This window comes from Falco biarmicus, chromosome 7, assembly GCF_023638135.1.
Source record: "Falco biarmicus isolate bFalBia1 chromosome 7, bFalBia1.pri, whole genome shotgun sequence".
Taxonomy (NCBI): domain Eukaryota; kingdom Metazoa; phylum Chordata; class Aves; order Falconiformes; family Falconidae; genus Falco; species Falco biarmicus.
Window position 1 is genome coordinate 46,224,203 of NC_079294.1, and position 17,558 is coordinate 46,241,760.

Sequence of the window (17,558 nt, forward strand, 5' to 3'; positions counted from 1 at the left end):
TGAGTATATTGGGTGTCGTGATGAGAAAATACAGGAAAAAATGCAGCATTTTGTGTTTGCACCTTGTTTCAAGTTTGTAAGTGAAACCTTTTCTTGACCGTGGTGGAACACCTGTGATTGCAATAGCTGTCCTGACCGGAGTGCATGTTAACATAATGCATTTTCTTTTAATACAAACTTTTATTTTAAAAATGATACTAACACACTACTTAGTGGGATCTAAGTTGAAATTTTGAGGGTAGAAACGAGCCTTCTTCAGGTTTGGACAGATGTCTTTTGTAGTGCCAATGCTGTCTGCTCCTCTGCATCACGTACTTTGCACTTTAGGAAGCTTGCTGTTAAAAGGCCTCTTTTCTTCTCTTTCACATATATTAAAAGTAATGTGTGGTTACGCAGTTACATTTTAGAGTACTTTCACGTAATGACTCGGTATTTACTTTGGTCTGTTTCTTTCTTGTGGGTTTCATATTTGTGTTTAGACAGTAAGGCTGATATTTAAGCGATGGTCATATTTTATAAGCAAGTTGTGTTGTGTACATAATACTTAGATCTGTTACAACATGTGTTTCACTGCAGTAAGCATTGAAAGATTATTTAACATATTACAACATAATGTTGTGTGTATTAAATTCGAAAACGTAATGTTTTGTAGTTGATAAGCTGCAGTTTGAGCCCCCTCTACGGAAGGAAACAGAAGCTCGGGATGAAATGGTAAAGACAAGTTTGGGTTTTCCTTCATTTATTAAAATTACAGTGTCTTCGTTGTTTTGTGGTTCAACTCTTAAGTAATATGTCTCTGAAGTATAAAGTCATGAGAAGACCACTCTTGGTCCCCAGACAATTGCCGCATTTTTAAGAAAATTAATTGCCCTCCATGCTTTGTGCAGGGAGTCATACTCAGATGAAAAACATGATATGCCAATTAATTTGATAATGTGAAGAGGCCATTCTGCATTTGAGTCCCTGATCTTCCCATCATCAGGGTTTATTTGCTGCTTGTTTCTTGGAAGGCTGCCAGCTTGCATGCAGCTGGTTTTGCCCTGTGTGAGCTGCTGCTGTTTGTTCCAGCCCTCAGCAGTTTACTGCAGATCAGCTAATTAATGTTCTTTGGGATTAGTATGTGCCTATGTACACAAGGGCTCCATTTTTTAATAAGTGTTGTGAATAGCAACAGCTGCCCTTAACTGGGATTTGGAGACATTAGTGCTCAGCACTCCAAAAAAAATCCCATTGCGGTTTTTTGCAGCTGTACTCCAGTTGACCAGGTAGGTACAAGTTCATCTTCTGAACGTGACTGACAAGATCTGTACATGTTGTTACTGGTGGGGTCCCCTCAGTGCCATGTCTAGTGACAGGAATATTCCCAGCCTCTGCTGGTGGCATGTCATAAGAGTTTGGAGGTGGCTGCAGTACATTCTCTTGCTGGAAAGGGTGTCTTGGAAGTGCCCTTAGTGGAAAATCCTTACTGAGCTTTTGCCATAAATGTTAGCTTTTGTGATACTTACTGCCACTTGATATTGGTGTTATATTGGTGCTGCTTTTAAATCCGAATCTAAGAAGATGATAGCTTTTCAATAGTTGTTTTATAATTAGGTGGTGAAACATTATTTCACTACCAGAATTTTACTTTACTGCTTTGTGGGTCGTTCTGCAGGGCTTGGGAATCTCCCAGGCCTCTTCCTGTGCTGTGGATAAGGTACTTCCATTTGACGGGGAGGGAAAAATGAAAATTTCTGCATCTTCAGGTTGTGGCAGCTGGTACTGACTTCGCTTTGCACTGGAATCCTTTTGTTGATGGTGGAAGCAGCAGGTAAGTACAGAGTTTAAAAACATCTTTTATTTCTGTGACTTAATATGAAAATGCACTTTGAAAGAAAAATTGAGTTGTGCTGGAAAAATCAAACCACAAGCCCTAATCCTCTTTAATATTCATAAAGTTAAACGAGATTTTAGGCGGTATGCAGTCCTCCTCCTGCAGTTGGTCAGTCATTCTCTGGAGGAATGGGTTTTAATCTCTTTTAACCATGAACAGTAGTTTGTTGTAAATTTTTGTTGTAGCTCCCCAGTTGTAGATGGGAAGTAAAGTGTAAATATACAGCCAGCACACTGAAATAAAGTCAATTTTCCGAAGCAAAGCTGGTAACCTTGCAAGGGCTGAGTTCAGGATCCTGCGCTGGCTGGCCTTGCGCTTCTCTTCTGAGCCATGGCTGTGATTGTGACATCCTGTGGCAAAGCACGTTCGCAGCCCTGAACTCAGGTCGTTGCAAGAAAGGGAAGGAGAAACCAGCTGTGTAGATTTAGTTTACCAAGTTCAGTACAACGGCACGACTGCTTCTGCTGTGGGTGTCAGATCAGTGTAATCTGTAATGTGGTCGTGTAGTGTTCTGGGGTGAAATGTTTTAGGCAAAGGTATGATTTACCCTGGGGTAAAGCAGGCCTGAAGTAAGGGAGCACAACTCTGTCCAGGTTAGAACTGAATTTATTAGGTATGTGGCTTCCTTTTGCTGCAAAATACTGGATTCTGCCTTTAAAGGCAATCTTTGAATTTGTAGTGAAGAATAAGGACGTTCAGTAATACTGACTGATGCACATATGTAAGGAACGATGGTATTTCGGTTAAAATAATTGCTCAGCTGAAAGAGCCTGTTTCCCATCTTTACTTGGAACTGAGTAGCAGGCAGTGAATTTCTTTGGCTTTTTTGCAGATAAAGTCTTGCATAAGCTGTCAGCTGACATTACAGCCCCCTGGAAGGCTGGCTGTGTCACAGATTGCCATGTTCGGGTGGTTTTAAATTCAACCTGTTTTTCCATTCTCACTCTGTGTAGTAAAAGTTTAGGGTGGCTCTCTAGCCCTGCCTCTCCCTGTCCAGCACTGACAGTGACTGCTTTCCTTCCCCTCTGGGATTGTCCGTGTGGCCCTGACGTGCTGCAGATGGAAAGCCTTTCTCGTGAGCGCTGGCTTTTCTGCAGACAGCAGGAATCTGCGGGGTCAAGGAGCAGGGAGGGGGGGGAAGCTCCTCCTGGCAAAGTGACTTACTGATTTGATTCCGTTTCTTCCGTTTCTGTAGCGTTATTAAGCTTGGCTCTACCAGGCTGTATTAAAAGCAGAATGAACGTAGCTGTAGCAAACATTGCTAGGGCTGTAAATTGCTAAATAGATCTAGAGATAGTGTTGAAAGGAGGAGAGGCATAAAGTTTCTGGATGGTGAATCTGTGCTGCTTACTTGGAAACCACTTCCAGTTGGGAAAGATAAACAGGAAATGCATAGCTGCTGTGTCCCGGCAATTCCTAGTAATGCCAGGGGTGTGCAGAGGATGTGTGCCGGGGGTCCTTGCTTTTCGTGCCCTTTGGCTTTTACCAGAGTGAATGGTGATGGAGATGTTCAACTCGGGTATTACTCGACTGGAAAGGGGAATACCAGAATGTGTACCTCATGGTTGAACTTCTTTCTTGGTTTTTTTTTCATCCTTACCTTAGCATTTTTAAATTATTTTTATATTTTTTTTTGTATTACGGAGGTGCTTTTTGTTGATGGTTGGGCTTTTTCTCTCAAAATTTTTAATGGTTCCCCTTGACCACTGTCTGCTGCTTTCCCTTCAGAAGTAACTTGCAGGGAAATTTTACATTTGTCCAAATGTGGCTGAGTTAGTTTTTGATAATATACTTTTGTTTTCCTGTTCATTACCCCCTGGTCATCCCTCAGTGGGTGATGTGGGGGGTAGGGGGGTGTCTGTTCTGCACGCAGACTCGGCCTGCACCAGGCTGCTGCAGCCTGGAGAAGCCGGCCCTGGCTGAACACCGGGACAGCCAGCTCCTGCACTGCCTCTTCCACTTCACAGATCCTAAATGCAGAAGCCTGGATTTCACAACATGATGACAGCATATTAAGGAATGCTTTTTATTGGTTTAGATTGACGATTTAGATTATTTCAGATTTAGCGCAGTTTAATTTCTTCTTTTAAGACATGGTTTGAAAATTGCTATTTTGCAAAATTTTATCCGTTTTTGTTTATTTCAGGATTGTATTTTCAGTGCTGCTTTGATCTTTTAGTCACCATTTGGTTTTTTGACCCTGGGGTAGTTTTGAAACTGAAATTCCCACTGTAATGGGAAACAGCCTGTATCTTTAGCATATAATACTGAAGAAGGAAGCTTCGCTTCATAAAGGTTTTTCTCCATTTGTCTCCCAGTAACCTCCTCTGTTCTCATCTTTTTATCATTATTATTATTATTTTTCCTCTTCTATATTGTACTGTTGTTAGACACTTCAACAATACTTAAAATACTAGGTAGGGAAATAAAGATGAGATGATGATATCTGGTATGGAGGAGAGCTTTGATTACTGGGGGGTGAGGGGAAGGAAAGGACCATGCTAACTGAAAAAGGGCTTAATGCAGTGAGTGAGAGAGAAATGCTTTGTTTTGGAAAGGGCTGGTAGATGCTTGTTATGAAACTAAATGACGTCACCAACTGGTTTAGTTGCACGTGTTGACCTTAAGACCAGAGCTCTTAATTTTATAAACGTTTTACCTAGGGGACTGCTTACAAAATTTGGCGATGGGAGTGAAGATGTTGAAGAGTGAGTGGACCTCCTTCGCGTACAGTTGTGTTTACTCCGTGCGGCTCTTGCTAAAGCAGGCAGCGTTCTGGCAAAACCTCTCTCCTTAAAATGCTGCAGGCCACTGCCGCTCATAAATTAAGTGAGGGCTGGTTGCACTCAAAGGTCTAATGCACGCTTGACTGTTTAGCTGATCATCAGGAGAATGTCTGCACAGCAATGCTTTCTTCCCTTGCTCTCCTTCCTGAGGTTGTCTTAGAGTGCATATGGAAGTGCCTAATACTTTAAAGCAGATTTTATGTTGATTAATCCATCAATCGTGAGCCAGGCCCGGTAGTGACAGGACATGCAGATATTCCTGCAGAGCTCTGGTGGGGTATGTGCAGCTCCTCTGGTGCCCGAGTGTTTGTCTGATGCAGAGTGAAAGCTGCACACTGCACCAAACACCAAACGTGTCTTTATGTGCTAATGTCAACCACCCTTCACCACAGAATCCTCTATAACACTGGCATTTATGAAAGAACACGAGTTTATAAAAAACCAGCACTTCTAACAAGATTAACGTGCTTTTTTTTCCTATTCTTGGACTTCTAGTTTAACCCTGTTCATGCAAAGCTGTGATCCATCTTTTCTATGCATCTGGCTCGTTCTAGTTACAGTCTGTGTTCTCAATTCTGTTCATGTTCTTGTTTAACTAAGACGACTACTGCACCTTTTCATTGTAGATCAACACTAAAGCGAGCAGGGCCACCCCCGCTACCTCCTAAGGTAAGAGATGGTGGGTTTTAAGAGTTTTAGTTGGCAAACCCCACTCGTGCAGCCTCTGCAGTGCTTCTGTCTGATGCTCTCAGCAGGTCATAAATTCTGTTAAATACCATCTGCTAGCAGACTTCATGCAGCTTCATATTTTATGCTGACTTGCAGTCTGTATGGTCTCAACCTCGGAGAACTCCTGGTCTCGTATGCTGCCCTAGACAAAGTGACTTGTAGCTATTTCCCTCTAAAGAGAGCATGCTGTGTGGGATGTCATCTTGTTCAGTGTTCTGCCTGCTGCTGTGATTTTTCCCATCAGGGAAAAAAATACCTCTTAGATTATTCTGCTGTCAAATGTCTTTTTTCAAAGGCTGATTATTATTTGTTCTACGTAGAAGCAGTCTGACTTGAATTATACTTGTCTGAAGTTTATGCTGCCATGTGCCATTTCCCAGGTAACTTCACCTCTTTGGTTTGTTGCAGCCGAGAATAAACAGCTATCCTGAGGAAAACCTCCCAGATGATGAGAAATGTCAGACAATAAAACATTTCCCAGACTTGCAGAACAGAGCCCCGCCAGCTCACAGGAGACAAAGTATCCCTGTTTGTGGGCCTCAGACTGGTTCTTCCCCCATTGGTATGACCAACAGCATCAGTAGCCCTGGATTGCTCACAGCTAGATACAGCGACTTAGGTAAATCCATTGCATTTCCTAAAGGTGACTTGCATCCTGTAAAAGGAAATCAGTTCTAGAGTTAGCTATTTTCAGTAGATAATTTTTTTTTACTACAAGCTGGTGATGAGGTGCAGCTTTCCTTTTTACACGCGTACTGGTTCTTATTAGAGCCATGACCCACTGTGGAAATGTTCTTCCCAAAACAAGGACACCCACCCAGTCAATACCAATGTTGTGTTGCCTGCAGGAACAGCAGAAAAACAATGAATGTGTGGGGAGGATCATCTGCAAGGACCTTGCCACAGCTTTATTCTCAGTTGTGTTTGGCTCAGGGACTGTTTGGATGATGAAAAGCTTTAATTGCTGTGTAGCTTAGCACGCAGAAGAGTGGCAGGCTGTCTTTGGAAGGGTTCAGCTACCTGAGATGTGTATCTGGAAGTTTCAGAGCTCACTTCTCCTCCACTCCTGCTGGACACAGGAGAAGACAGAATAGGGCAACAAAATATTTTCTATTTCACTGTGTCAAGTGAGCTGCAAAATGTGTCTGGGCTTCTTTTCAGGAAATGGGCATGGCGTGCTGAAACTCACTGAAGAAAACGCAGAAGGGTCTGGACAAATCCCTCAGCTGCCACGTAAAAAAGAGAAAAGAGATTTTCCTGTAAGTGTTGTGACTCTCAGTCCAATTTCACTGTCATGTTAGCTAGCTAGTTTTATATCAGAGTGTGTGGGGGGTATTTTATTGATCTGTCTTTCTTCCCACAGAAGCCAGCAATCAACGGTTTACCACCAACACCGAAGGTGCTGGTAAGAAATCTCATTTGCAGTAGGAGTTACTGGTGTCAGAAGGTTTATGCTAGAACAAGCCACCAGCTCACCTGGGGTGATTTTCTGCATCTCATAGCCAGTTACTTTTAATATACTGAATCCATAATATTTGTTTTCTTTTCTTAAAAACTTCCTTTCACCATTCAGTCTGGATGTGAAGGGTTGGAGACTTCACTGGCTCTGTGAGTTGTGATCTCCAGTGGCAGTTCCTGCTTAGCAAAGAGAAAAGAGGGAGAGGTGGCAGTGGTGTGAGGGGGTGTGTTATTACTTCACATTTCTGCTTGTTTTTGCTTCATATGCCGTTTATATCAGCACTCAATATTGAGACATACAATCATCTGGGTTGGAAAAGACCTTTAAGATCGTTGAGTCCAACTGTTAACCCAGCACTGCTGAGCCCACCACTAAACCCTGTCCCTAATGCCACAGCTATGTGTCTTTTAAACACCTCCAGAGTACATTGTTCTAAAAATTGTTCATATCATTTTGATCCTTCTTTGTGTCTCTTAACGTATGTGAAGGCTGCGTTGCAGCTTTTGGGCAAGATAAAAATGTTTTACAACAAAGTGTATCAGAGTAAGTTTGTGTTTGAAAAAAAGAGAGCAGCGGCAAGTACAGGTGTGTACTAAGTGGCCAAGTGCCAGAAGATCAACACTCTACACTGTAAACCTGTTTCAGGTTTCAGTTTTGGTGTCTTTCAGATGGGAGCATGTTTTTCCAAAGTCTTTGATGGTTGTCCTTTGAAAATTAATTGTGCAACGTCATGGATACATCCAGATACTAAAGGTAAAGTTATTTTAGGTTTGTATATTAAACCTGCCTGTTGCCAAAGTGGTAATGAGCTTGTGAAATAATAAATTTCTCTTAAATTTTTAGATCAGTACATTATCTTTGGCACAGAAGAAGGTATCTATACTTTGAATTTGAACGAACTTCATGAAGCCACAATGGAACAGGTGATTTTTGGTGCATGGAACACACTGAATAGGTTTGGGGATATTATGAAACAAGAAAGCTTGGTATTAGAGGGGACAGATGGGATACCAGGCTTTGTGGCGTAAACTGATAGACATCAAAGCCAGCAATGAAAGTCTGAAAATTAATAGTTCCCCTAGCTACCTGAGAGTTTTTTTGTTGTTGTTGCTGGTTTTTCCACTGCTTTTGAAGGAGTTCTCTACTAAAACTTTCTTCTCATTGGAGACAACTGATTACCTGCCCTTTCCCTCTCCATTTTATTTCCACTAGATGGCATATTGCTTCTCCACTGGATGCAGCAAAAAGCCCTCAACCATTTAATTTAGCGGGCATTGTTACCACCATTGTTATGCATTTGCTTCTGTTTTCTTGGGCTCTCTAACCCTTTCCAAAGCCGCTTCATGCCATGATCGTATTGTTACATCTGCTTTTGCAGAGTCAGTAGTAGCAGAGTGTTCTTGGAAGGGGTAGTGTTGGCAGATGCTGATGAAGTTTATATCTGTAGGTTTCTAAAGCAGTTCACAAGGGCACTTCAGGCACCTAAAGGACATTAAGTTCCATCAAGACATGGCACAGGTCAGAAGGCAGAGGTGGCAGGGTGGGCGTATCTATGAGTAATAGTGAGAGAAAGATGATTTCACAGAAAGGGCACTGCACAAAGATCTGTGCTTGAGAGGAGTAGGTCCTCTGTTTCTGGGAGCATCATACTAGAGGACAAAACTCAAGGGGAAGTGGTTCAGCAAGGTCAGGGAGGGGGGTAGTTTGGCACAGGCAAGGGCAAGAGGTTATAAAAGGCTTGATGGTGAGAACTGGGAATTTGGATTCAATACAATTAGAAGATCCTTTCAAGTTAAGAGAGCTGAGGGTGCACCTGAATGCAATAGGATAGCATTGAATATGTAGTTCATTTATCTTTTTATAGCTTCAGCAGACATGGGGAACAAATGTCTAAAAATTGTGGTGGCAGCTATTGGAGACCCCTTGACCTTCTTACCTCAGTTTTCTCTTTACTCCGTTAGTTAAAGCAATCTATTTCCTTGCACATTGTCTTAAGTTATTTCATGTAACAGTCTTCTCTGGACTCTTCCACATGTGTTTTTATATCCTATTGAAAGGTTAAATATGCCGGTGGTAGCTAGAGAGAACATTCGGTGCCCCCCAAAAGGGAAGTTTCCTTTTCTGTGAGAGCATTCTCGGTTGGCAGAGGTCAGGTGTGATCCACTTCAAACCCCAGAGGCTTTACCACAGTACTTCTGCTGCGCCAGTTGTTTCCTCATTTGCTCTTATTAATTTCCTGACTTGTCACCACCAAATGCACATTTTTAACCATTTTTCCAACTTCTCATTCCGATCGCATCTTTCAAAGTGCTTGCGGTCTCTCCAAGGTTAATATCTCCCAATTCGAGAAGTATGCTTTTATTCCGTTGTTAGTTTTTTAGTGAAAATACTGAATAGAACCAGGCCTAGAGAAGACACTATATATCTCCAGGCTGCTTTTCCTTCTATTAAATGCGAAATTGCTGATAGATACTCTGTCTTTATGTCCAACTAGTTCTGTGTTTTCTTTTGCAATTTCTTCTGCCTGGTATTTTCTTACTTTGCACATGGAAGCGGTACGCAGGGCAAGGTCCTTCACATCTGTTTTACGTCTTGCTGTTTCACTGCCCCCAGCAGGACAGTTATTCTGTTAAATTCAGATGTTCCAATACAGCAAGTTCTACACAAGTCTGCACTACCTGCTCTTGTTATCCCTTGGTAATTAAAAAGTATGTGGCTTGTTCCTGTGCTACTCTGGATATCCAGTCAGGCTATTTTGCAGTTCCCACTGCCCTTTTTATTTGGCGTAGGTACCATGTTTGTCCTTGAGGTCCTTGTTCATCCTCCATCAGTTCTTAAAGGTAATCATTCCTGAGACCTTGGGGTTTGAGCCATATCTTAAGTACTGTAAGGTAAACTTTATTGGGACCTGTTGACATGAGCGTATCTAGGTGAAGTAGCATGCCATGTGTTCTTTTTCTGCTTCTAGCACAAGTTTCTACCACAGTGCTATTAACTGTATTAATCATGTAGTTTTTTCTTTCCTGTCAAGCAGTGGGCCTAGACTTTTGTTTTCCCAGTTATCACCTTTATCAACTTCTCTTATATTGGTATTTGATTTGCATCTTAACCTTTCTTGTGTTTCTTCCTTCAGGCGTATCTCATCCTCTTCGTCCTTAGCATTGTGTCCTTGTTTCCATTTTCTGTGTTATGTATTTGTAATGCTTAAGGCATGGGGGGGTGGATATAAAAAATATTTATCCATCTTGAGGTGGCTTGGAGACGGTTCTTAGGGAACAGCTGTTCCCCTTCTCTTCCAGTGGGGCCATTAAATGAAGCTAGTGGAGCCAAATTACAATAAACAGTAGGTAACTGGCTTGGGGCGTTTTGCTATGGGGAGCTGCAAATGCTTGGAGTTATCCGGGTTCAGAGGGGGGGGACTGGTCAACTGTGGAGGATAAATCCATTGAAGGTCACTTAAATGCATAAAGCCTTTATCTGATTCAGCAGGTTTCTGAGCTGAAAAACTTGGTCCTTGGCAGAGTATTAGATGCCGTGTTATATACTTTTTTTCCGTGTTTACACTATGTTTAGAAGAAGTTACGTCACTTTATGATGACTGAAACAGATACTGGGTTTTGCGGACATTTGCATGAACCAGTACAATCGTTCATTTGTAGAGCCTTGATTCAAGCATCTTCTGCTGTGTTTTGTAACAGCTTCCCTCAGTGGACCAGTCTGCTGTTGTCTTTTTTTAGTAGTCTCCTTTAGAGACAGCTTAATCCTTTGAACTCCCTTTTTTCTTACTGGTTTTTTTTTTTTTCTTGAGTGAGTACCTTACCTATGAATGCTGTTCAATAAATTTAGTTTTGGCTTGGGTTTTTTTTCTTCTATTTTCTTTTCCTTTTTTCTTTTTTTTCTTTTTTATTCCCCCCCCCCCGCCAATCCCTGTTCTTGTTTTGTTGTCCTTATCTCTTCCTTTGTTGAGACTCCTGAATGCTGTCATTTGCCATCACTTTTATCAAAATTCCTTTCAGGTTGTCAAGAGGTGGTTCTTAACTTTAAAATCTTTCCAAATCTAGACTAGCTGCCCCATGAATAACTTCTTCCCTCTGAAACAAAAGAGTCCCAGTGCCTTCCATGAACTGTGTTTACAAAGCAGCATGTGAACACAAACAGCCAGGCAGTTCAGTCCCACAAAATACAGGATTTTGTGGTAATTCGAGTCGCTCAGAAAATATTAACGGCTTTTTTCCCTTCTCTTCTGACTTTTGTGGGGTTTAGTAGGTTTCTGTAATAATGTTATCTTTCTTTCTCTGGCTGGCGTTCCTGAGCAAGCTGTACCTTTCTATATATGGTATTCCAGACCTGCAGTTGTCCCACTTTGGCTCTGTGCTGCTAATTAAAAAATAAACTGAATTTTGTAAGTTACAGGGGTAGAAGAGGGAAGGAATGAAAACTATTTCAGATGGAGAAAAGGGCTAAGCAGAGTCCAGAAGGGTGAATTAAAGGGGAAACTGTAATGGCAGCTGGGACTTTCTCAGTGTCGATCCCTGCAGAAATGGTGGCAGAGGTGGAGCGGGCAGAGACAGCCACAGTTGGAAATTCCTGTAAATTTCTATTAATGGAAATATTTTCTTTTCTTCAGTTATTTCCTCGAAAGTGCACCTGGCTGTATGTTATCAATAACACCTTAATGTCCTTGTCAGGTATGTGTAAATAGAGGGAAAAGTAATAAAATTATTTAAAAAGAGAAACGTTTAAAGTCATAATTCAGTATGTGTTTTGATTGTATAGAAGTAGAAAACCATGTATTGCTTCTTGTGTTTGCATAGGAAGCTTTGCTTCAAGATTGTTTTCACGTGAAGGACTTTCAGAGATAAAATTGGACATTTACAAGTAGTAGAGCCAGTTGTCTTCAGTGTCCCACCATATTTTTATTTATCTATTTATTTTTAGTTAGTTTGGAACAGCTCAGCGCTTGGTATTTGTCAAACAAGAGTTGCCTCTCCAGAAGTTGCAATTGGACTGAAAGTGCCTAGAGAATCTAAAGAGTGTCGTCTTTGGTCCCTGAGCTAGGCGAGTCAGAATAAGGATGGCTTTTATGTGTGAGAACAAAATTAGGAGAGGATTAACGCAGGTGCATTGTCAAAATGTAGCTGCAGTGCTTGATCACTCTTAGTGTATTGTAGCCTGGAAGCACCTTTGGTATGAACTGGATCCACCCTAAACCAAAACCAGTTTCAATGTCAAGGAAAATGAGGCAGCTGTGAAATATTGCTAATCTAGCAGAATGATTCTTGAAAATAAGGATTTCTTTTTCATCGGTTGTCCTGGAATAGGACATTCTAGATAGTCCTTGTGGCATGGAGGCTGACTGTAGGACCGTGCTTTCAAACACGCGGGGTTTGTGTAACACCGCTTCTGTTGATTTATAGATACAGAAAAAGTCCTGATTTAATTGTTGTTGTATAATCACAGCCTTCTAAAAATATTTATGTGAAACTTTCAGAGCTGCTTTAGCTTTACTTAAATGAGCTTTGAGTTGAATGCCATGTCTTCTCTAATGCATTATTATTGTCTTATTTTTCTTTATAACTGGACTTGAAATACCTGATGCACGTGGTCCATTTTTCTAGAAGGTAAATTTCTATACGTACATTTTTCTAAAATGTACAGTTCTCTCCTGGAGGTGTGGGTGCGATGTCAATTGTGCTTTTCTCTCTTACAGGGAAAACATTCCAGCTCTACTCCCATAACTTAATAGCTTTGTTTGAACAAGCCAAAAAAACAGGATTAGCGGCTCATATCCAAACCCATAGGTTTCCTGACAAAATATTACCAAGGTACAAATCTTTTGCTTATAGACAAATATTAACAAGTGAAAATTGCCATAAATACTGTTTGTGCTTTTGAACTGGTAGCATGAAGGGCCTTTGATATCTCTTGTTGATGCATTTTTTTCATAATTGTTATTCTAGGAAGTTTGCCTTAACGACAAAGATCCCTGATACAAAAGGATGCCACAAATGCTGTATAGGTGAGTAGTGTTTGGTTCTGCAGGTTTTTTCCCTGGCCTTTGTCGTTGGGCATGGCATGTCTTAAAATCATTTCTTTTTAATAAACTGAGAGTTAGTTCATTGTTAAGAAAACAGTATGACTGCATTATTGCTTAATGCTGTGCCTAACTGGTGCATAGCTTTCCTTTTAATTAATGCAGGGGTCTTTATGCTGCTCAGTGGAAAAGCGTTTTTTGTGTTAGCTCTTAACCTAGAAACGGTTCTGTCTAGAGCAAGGCCCAAAGGGAAACCCTGGAGAATGCCAGCTGCATGCAGCTGCCGGGTGTTGCACATCCTCTTTGAGAGCTGCTGAAGCTCTCGGTGACTAAGGCAGTGTTTGGGATCACTGGCTTCAGGCTGCCGCCAGAGTCAAGTATTACTGTGACGCGCAGCTTGCTTGCGAGTGTAAGGCTTGTTACAGAATCCCAGCCCCACTGCACATATGCAAATACCCTTTCTGCTTTGTCAGTTTGGCTCAAGGTTTGACCTAGATCCAACTTTTAGCGAAGCTCACTTGAATATTTTCCACAAAGAAAGGGCTGGATATGAATAAAAATTATGTCAGCCTGGGGAGGAGTGAAGCCGTTGCTCAAGTTCTAAGTGCATGCACAAGAGTTACAGCTTGTGAAGTTACAGATTTGTCTCTGGCTTTGTTGACTTTCGAAAAGGCTTGGGCTTTCTGCAGAATACATGTCCTTCTGAAAACTGGTCCTAGTGCTATGGGAAATTGTACCTTTGCATTCTTAAGAACGCTTAAGCAGAGTGTAAAGTACTCAGCTGCAAACTCAGATATCCTGTTTAACTCTACAGGGTCGACAGTAGGTATATTTGCAAACTGTTCCTGAAGTCAGGCTGGTCTTGTATTCAACTGAGCTTAAAGAAAACAACCTTTAAACCCTTTACATGATACTGCATTAGCTGTCAAAGCTGACAAGAATTTATGGGCCATCTTCATTGCTTGGGAAATTTTTTCATTTAAATCACAACTTGAACCCAGACCTTTCACTCCCCATGCCCACACAGCCCCAGGAAGAAGGTGTTAGAGCATTTCTGGCCACTCAGCACACAGCCTTTTTACTGGGACTCAAAAGAATGCAGTGGTTATTAATTATAATTGAATTTTTCTGGAATGTGGCACAATTTTAATCACTGTGGATATTTGAATGGCAAGCCAAAAGGCAATAAATGTGAAACTGACACTATTTCTTAAAGTATTTGCAAAGATAGCAGTAAGGTTTTTTTCAAGTAAGCATTGAACTTCCAAGACTTAAAAAGGGTCGTTTTCTGGGTTTGTTTGTTTTATATAGTACGAAATCCATACACAGGACATAAGTACCTGTGCGGTGCATTGCAGTCTGGAATTGTTCTACTACAATGGTATGAGCCAATGCAGAAATTCATGTTAATAAAGGTAAGTATTTCATTTTAGTTTAGAACATCTAATCTTAGTCATTATACAGTTGTTGAAATAACTTTTCCAGAACTTGTAATGGAAAGTAAATCCCAGTCTGGTCCTATTTGTGGGTCCTAAGCACTTGAAAATCTGGCTTCACACATTTTGACTAAAGAAAATCTTGTGACTGAACTCAGTCAAGTGTTGGATCAAGCCCAGTACTAGCAGCAACAGACTGACGTGTAACTCTGCCCAACGTAATGTTGCTCACAGCTCATGCTTTCTTAAAAAAGCACTCTTAATAGCAGTGAAAAAATTCTTCTATATCTTTTGTACTTTCTGTATGTTATTTTAGGCTGCTTCTTTCCCAAGGTTAAAGGAAACTTTACAAATGCCTTATTATGTTTTTTCCAGCACTTTGATTTTCCTTTGCCAAGCCCTTTGAATGTGTTTGAAATGCTAGTGATACCAGAGCAGGAGTACCCGATGGTCTGCGTAGCTATCAGTAAGGGTACTGAACCAAATCAGGTAGTTCAGTTTGAGACAATCAACTTGAACTCTGCTTCTTCGTGGTTTACAGAAATTGGTGCAGGTAAGAGTGCTGGTCCGCCTTGCAGCTATGTTATTGTCTGGTAACTGTTGGATATCCCTTCCTCAGGAGTCATTTGGGAAACCCTTTAGGCTGGGCAAAATAGTGCAGCTTCTGTACCTAAAACGTAATGAAGCTGATCCCAGGTTCTTCTTGTGATCACCTGCCAACTTCAGTATAAACAATCTTGAAAGACTTCCATTTTAGACACATCTTTTATTTTATAAATTTCCTGAAACAGTAATGCAGACCCTGCTGATTGGGTTCTCATTTGTGGTTGCATACTTTTTCCTGGGATCAGTCTTATTCCTCTTGCCCCTTCTTTCCTGTGAAAAGACTTACATAAATGCATTCTTGTCTGTCCTCCAGCCCCTGGGGGAGGCTTGTCATCTTCAGCTGGCTATTAATAAGTAGAAGATTTTGTTTTATCTTCAAAAGCTAGTTGATATCTTGCAGCTGCTTTTCTCTGTTGGCTGCTTTGGATATACTTTTTTTACATTTTAAATACTGTTTTTTAGCAACTGTACCAAGAACTCTATTAATAAAACCTAGAAAAACTATTACATCTAGTTTCATATAGGCACAATAATCTTTCCAGATGTGGATTTATGGAAAAAGAGCAATTTTTTTTTTTAGGAGCAAAGATTCTATTGATGATTCCTTTTGTTCGTTATTGTGCCTCTTCATGAAGGAAGCTGACTTGCTGTGCTGAACTGTAACATAATATGTATTTTATGCCAATAAACAGTAGTGCTTTCATATTAAATACCTGCTTTGAACTGATGGGTTTGTCCTTAGGCCCTGTACTCCTCCCAGAACATTCTGGCATGATACAGCCTTAAAAAAATGTAAAACAGTAACAAACGTTATAGATTGCAAAAGACTTGTAGCATACTGGAAAGGCTGTAGCGGTTCATGAGAGATGGAGGGGAGGGGAGGCTGAGAATATGTGATCTAAAATAATCTGCTTTCTTTTTCACAAGGCAATCAGCAGTTAGATGCCATTCATGTAACACAGCTGGAAAGAGACACTGTCCTAGTCTGCCTGGACAGTAAGTAACACGTCTCCGTTGGGCAACTTACTGTGCCTTGTGTGAAACTTGTTTTGCCGCAGTTGTTGATTTTTAACTCTACCACAAGTTAATTTTTTTATCCCTTCAGTAATTATTTGTGTTGTAATATTTCCAAAAAGATACAGTTCAGATAAGTGAGTTTTCATTTTGACTCTTGTGATTCCACTTTCCCTCTTTACATGGGTATCATTCTTATTTCTTTTCAAAATGCAATGTAACACAGCATTACAGACCAGAATTCAAATATATGCCAATCAGAAGTTTTCATAACTTCCTTGGAAAAATTGACATTTGCCTGTTGCATATGCTAGCAGGACAAATGGCTAACGCTCCATCATACACACAGGAATTCTAACCCTAACTCTCATGTGTTGGAGGTTAATACCTCAATGGGAAGTTTGCAATGACTTAGGTCTGCCAAAATTTCCAACCTTTGCGTTACATTCACATTTCCGCACTGTTTGTTGCTTGCAGGAAGGCTGTCAGTAGAGTCTAAAAACATATGAAGCATATAAGAAGGTTTTCTATATTTATTTGAGAGAAGGATGCTCTTGGATTCATTTTAGGCAAATACTGTAGATGTTAGGCTTGGCCATTTCTTTGTGCCTGAAAAGATGAAATTAGTATTTTATACTTAAAGCCATCAGTAATTCTTTTCAGCAATGGGTTTTAATACTTGTTTTTCTGTTTTTCTTAAGAATTTGTGAAAATTGTGAATTTACAAGGGAAACTGAAGTCAAGCAAGAAGTTGGCTTCTGAGCTGAGCTTTGATTTCTGCATTGAGTCAGTGGGTAAGTGATTTGCTTCTCTATTGTCTCTCAAGGACTTAAGAACTTTAAAGGGATGAGTGTTGAAGGGGTTTTAGTAATCTAGACTAGTCTAGTGCACCCAGTGGGGCCTGATGCTAAAAATGGCATGTGTGGGGATCTTGTGTACTGTCTCTTTGTCTCCGCTGACATGCTGAAGAAAATAAGGCAGTTGTCAGAAAGTGTGTTCAGTCTGCACGTTTCCACCTGGTGTCATTTCTCTTTTATAAGTAAGATGTATCATGATTTAGTTTGGGGGAAAAAAAAAAGGCTGACTAGTTTCTGGTTGCTTCCACAGCACCAAGAAAAACCTCTGGGGAGGAAAAAATGTTCTAGTAATAAATAAATTTGTGTTAGTCGTCTTAAAGCTAAGTTTTTATTTAAAGTGATAGTACATCCATTTTTTAATAGTCAGGATAAGTATTTGAATCTAATTCTCAGAGGACAGCAGCCTTGCTTCTAAAACATGAATTGTAATTGTCAAGCAAGTATTTCTGCTGTGATAAGCTTTTGGAAGTATCTAATTAACATTAGTTTAATAATCCTGTATCTTGGAAACTGAACGTCTTTCTGGAATCAAAATCAGTAAAGACAGAACTTGCTTTTGTTAGCAGTTCTGTACAGCTTGCATTGCTGGGGTCTTCAGGCATCTTCCCTTTAGAAGAAACTTGACATAGGTATTTGTATTTTAACAGCCGTTGGTAAAGCAGCGCACATTCTTTTATACAGCATCTCTATTTAGATATGTCTATATCTAAATATCTGTCCTGAAGGAAGATAATTTTTAATCAAGCCTGTGATTCATCCCTAAA

The 17,558-nt window shown here is 40.5% G+C and overlaps 1 protein-coding gene across 3 annotated transcripts in view; it reads left to right on the plus strand.

Annotated features, from left to right (window-relative positions):
- Window positions 1-17,558, plus strand: part of MAP4K5 (mitogen-activated protein kinase kinase kinase kinase 5) — a 72,605-nt gene that overhangs the window by 47,116 nt on the left and 7,931 nt on the right. For 2 of the 3 annotated variants that reach the window (XM_056346173.1, XM_056346175.1), the window contains 16 exons: window positions 653-711; window positions 1,746-1,810; window positions 4,537-4,581; window positions 5,286-5,328; window positions 5,797-6,007; window positions 6,550-6,647; window positions 6,752-6,793; window positions 7,516-7,600; window positions 7,691-7,770; window positions 11,475-11,535; window positions 12,558-12,672; window positions 12,808-12,866; window positions 14,193-14,296; window positions 14,693-14,870; window positions 15,851-15,919; window positions 16,639-16,731. In XM_056346173.1, the coding sequence (XP_056202148.1) occupies window positions 653-711; window positions 1,746-1,810; window positions 4,537-4,581; window positions 5,286-5,328; window positions 5,797-6,007; window positions 6,550-6,647; window positions 6,752-6,793; window positions 7,516-7,600; window positions 7,691-7,770; window positions 11,475-11,535; window positions 12,558-12,672; window positions 12,808-12,866; window positions 14,193-14,296; window positions 14,693-14,870; window positions 15,851-15,919; window positions 16,639-16,731 (1,407 nt within the window). The remainder of the gene's footprint in view (window positions 1-652; window positions 712-1,745; window positions 1,811-4,536; window positions 4,582-5,285; window positions 5,329-5,796; window positions 6,008-6,549; window positions 6,648-6,751; window positions 6,794-7,515; window positions 7,601-7,690; window positions 7,771-11,474; window positions 11,536-12,557; window positions 12,673-12,807; window positions 12,867-14,192; window positions 14,297-14,692; window positions 14,871-15,850; window positions 15,920-16,638; window positions 16,732-17,558) is intronic. The other variant, XM_056346174.1, reaches the window with a different exon arrangement.